This window comes from Hipposideros armiger, unplaced genomic scaffold, assembly GCF_001890085.2.
Source record: "Hipposideros armiger isolate ML-2016 unplaced genomic scaffold, ASM189008v1 scaffold_66, whole genome shotgun sequence".
NCBI lineage: Eukaryota > Metazoa > Chordata > Mammalia > Chiroptera > Hipposideridae > Hipposideros > Hipposideros armiger.
Genome location: NW_017731416.1, coordinates 4,413,540 through 4,416,728, shown reverse-complemented (window position 1 = coordinate 4,416,728; position 3,189 = coordinate 4,413,540). Strand labels below are relative to the sequence as shown.

General features: G+C 36.1%; 1 protein-coding gene across 1 annotated transcript in view; it reads right to left on the bottom strand.

Annotated features, from left to right (window-relative positions):
* Positions 1-3,189, bottom strand: part of RAPGEF6 (Rap guanine nucleotide exchange factor 6) — a 211,190-nt gene that overhangs the window by 58,961 nt on the left and 149,040 nt on the right. Inside the window, exon 16 of the mRNA XM_019642167.1 lies at positions 867-1,107. Coding sequence (XP_019497712.1) covers positions 867-1,107 — 241 coding nt within the window. The remainder of the gene's footprint in view (positions 1-866; positions 1,108-3,189) is intronic.

The following is a 3,189-nucleotide window of genomic DNA, read 5'->3' as shown; positions in this document are numbered from 1 at the left end:
CCATATTTCTATATCTGGACATTGTGCCTAATGTATCATGAGTGTGTGGAGAATAAAGGGTTCCTGATATGAATTCCTTAGAGGTAGGGACTCTCTTTTCAGGGCTATAATTATCACCTGGCACAGTGCCAGAACTGTCAGAAACCAAATAAGTATTTTCTTTGAATATGTTTTGTTTGAATATGCTTTCTTTCTTTCAGATTAATTGTGCCTGCCTACTATGTGCTAGCTACTGTATTCAATTAGAACTTTTGTGATTGCTTAAGGAAGTAAATAATGTAAAATATACACAGATATAACATATACTAGAGTCATATCCAGTCATGACAATTCAGTGCATTGATTTTGTCAATATTTTATAGACGTTAATTTATATTTAAAATCTTGAAAGTTTACTCAGTTTTGGTGACATCTCATTTTGGAAATAGAAACTGAGTTAAAAAGTCAGCTTTAGAATTCAAGAGGGAATAAAATAGTGCAACAAGAGGAAGATGATTTAAAAGACAAAAACTAGGATCAGTGAATATGTTCCCAAATTGAAGGTGTCCAAATATGTAGATCAAGAGACTAAAATTGTACCAAAAACATACCAAAAAAAATGTATAGGATACAATGGGCAGTCTGTTCTAAAATTCAAAACAAGGCTAATGGAATATATAATCTAGCAATGTTAATTTTAATGGAAAAGATGGGAAGGCATTCAGAATTTTCAGAATTTATTCTTTCTTATTTATGGATTGCTTGTTGATTTTAGATGTGTTAGTTAGTTGTATAAAAAACGTAATTGACCAAACTTCCCTTCCCCAAAATAACAATTTTACAGTCAATAGGAAAATGCCCACTTGACTGAGACTGGCATTACATACCTAAATAGTTTGGGAGGCAAAATACTAAATCGTGTTTTATCCAGAATTTTCCTGATTTTGTTTCTTCCACCTGAAACAGTATTTGCTTTTACTTTCTTATTTCCTTTCTCCTGTGACGTCTGTTCAATATCTCCTGGTACATCCTGGATTGAATGGCGATTACTTTTTTTTTCAGCAATTTTGGGAATATGAGGAACACCAGATTTCTCTTGTTCGGTCCTACTAAGTAACTCTTTGAACACTGTGGAAATAAATAAACAAACTTGTCATTCCTTCACATTAGAAAGTTTTTATATCAACCAATTTTAAGGATAAACACCTTTCACAGTCTTATTCATTAACCATTATGAAATGTATATCCATCTTTTATACTTGGCTATACTTCCGATTAAAAGAAAAAGTCACTGGGGAAAATGGAAAGGAAGTGGGCAGGCTGCCAGCACGTTTGAAAAGTCCAGGGGTTCCTATATAGGTAATAAGCAATATAATTGCTAATCAACTCAGATTTTATTGAAACAGATATTTATTTAGATTCTATTATTTATGTTATTCCTTATGATAATATATTGGGTTGTCGGAAAAGTCATGACGTATTTTTTCTGTTTTTCGTTGCAAAAATGTGTCATGACTTTTCCGACAGCCCAATATATCATTTGAGATGAGATATAAATATTATAGTTAGGCTCAGTTTTGCAAAATTCAGCCATTTAAAAAAATGGGAAGAGTTTTGCTCAACCAGTTTTTACCAGAAGTAAACAGTATTAAATTTGGTAATATAAGACAATTTCCTCAAGATCACATTCATGAGACTACGTCACTCAGTAAAATAAAGCAGGAATAAACACTCACTTCAGTGGTCTGATGTAAACAACACATTATCATTAGATAGCTTTCTAGCACTTTCAAGTCCGGTGAGTTACTTCGTCCTTACAGAGGGTGAGTGCACTGGGGGATGTGCCTGTCTAGCAATCTCTTTGCCTAGGTCTGATTTTTCTCTATGAGAGAGGGGCTATACTTCCCTGATCAGGTGAAAGAAAGACTTATCTGTGTAAGAATATCTATCTAGAAGCTATTAGTGGCTCATTTTCCAGTTAGAAAAATTTGTATCACCTATTTTCATTAAGTATTGTCATGAAAAAATGTTTGGTTATGTTGTTTTAAATGTGTGTTCTAAAATAAGACAGATCAACTTCTAGAGGGGGGAAAAAAAAGAAAACCGCTAAGAAGAAAAATGCTAAAGTAGAAGGCAACTTTCATAAAAACTTATGGTGCCTACAGGGATTTGAATGAAAGAAAAATGGTGGCTGCATATTCTTGAACATGAAAGTCTTCAGCCACATGAGGTGTAGACTCTCGGCTTATCAGTAGGTACAGCTTTGAGCAGTTATTACCTTTATATCTGTACCTTTATAGAAGAAAAGCTGTAAATTGTANCTACATTCCAGCCCAAACCCACCAGGGATTCCGGAAATGGAACTTAGGTCATTCCTGAGGAACTCCCCTCATCCTCCATTCTTTTTCCTTTCCTCCGTGCCTCCATGCAGACTTCTTGGCTACCCAAAGCTGTCCCCAGTCTCTTCAGTGTGGGCTGGCTCCTCTTACATTCTTCTTACTCAATGCGCATGTGAGAACAAGCCTTTTCTTAGAGCGCCTGCTGTGCTGCTACAGTATGCTGAGTATTCTAAGAATCTGGCTACTTTAAAGCTACGATTTTTATAAACCACTCGCATCAAGAAGAGCAGTCACTTAAGAATAAATAATAAACTTTCTAGAAATGAGTGACGTTAAAAACAGAGCTCAGGATGTTTCATTCCTCTGTGAGCCCCAAATTACACAAAGAGCAAATCTTTTGTTTCCCTGACCGGAGATAAGATCTCAAGAATGTTTTCTGATCAGGAAAATTTTTAAGACCTTTATGTAAAAGATGAGGGTGGACATTTCACCCATTTCAAAGTTGCCTCCTAGTAAGCCTCCTTGCTGTTACTGGTACACTGTGCTGCACCTTCAACACCAAGTACTAACACGCTAACAGAGAGATGTCCCTAAAAGAATAAAGCTTATCACATCACATGCCTCCCTGCTCCCTATTCTGACATGATGAAGTCCATATCTTTGGCATAATATTCCAAGTCCTTCATACCCTAGCACTAACCCCTCGCTCTCGCTTCATCTTTCGATGTGCACACAGTCTACTCAAACCCACCAACCTTGTTCCTGTCTGTGTATATATCAAAACTCTTATCACCCTCTACTGCACCATTTGCCTGCCTTCCCTTTCAGATAATCAATTCCTGAAGGACAGGAAACTTGCTCTACTTATCTT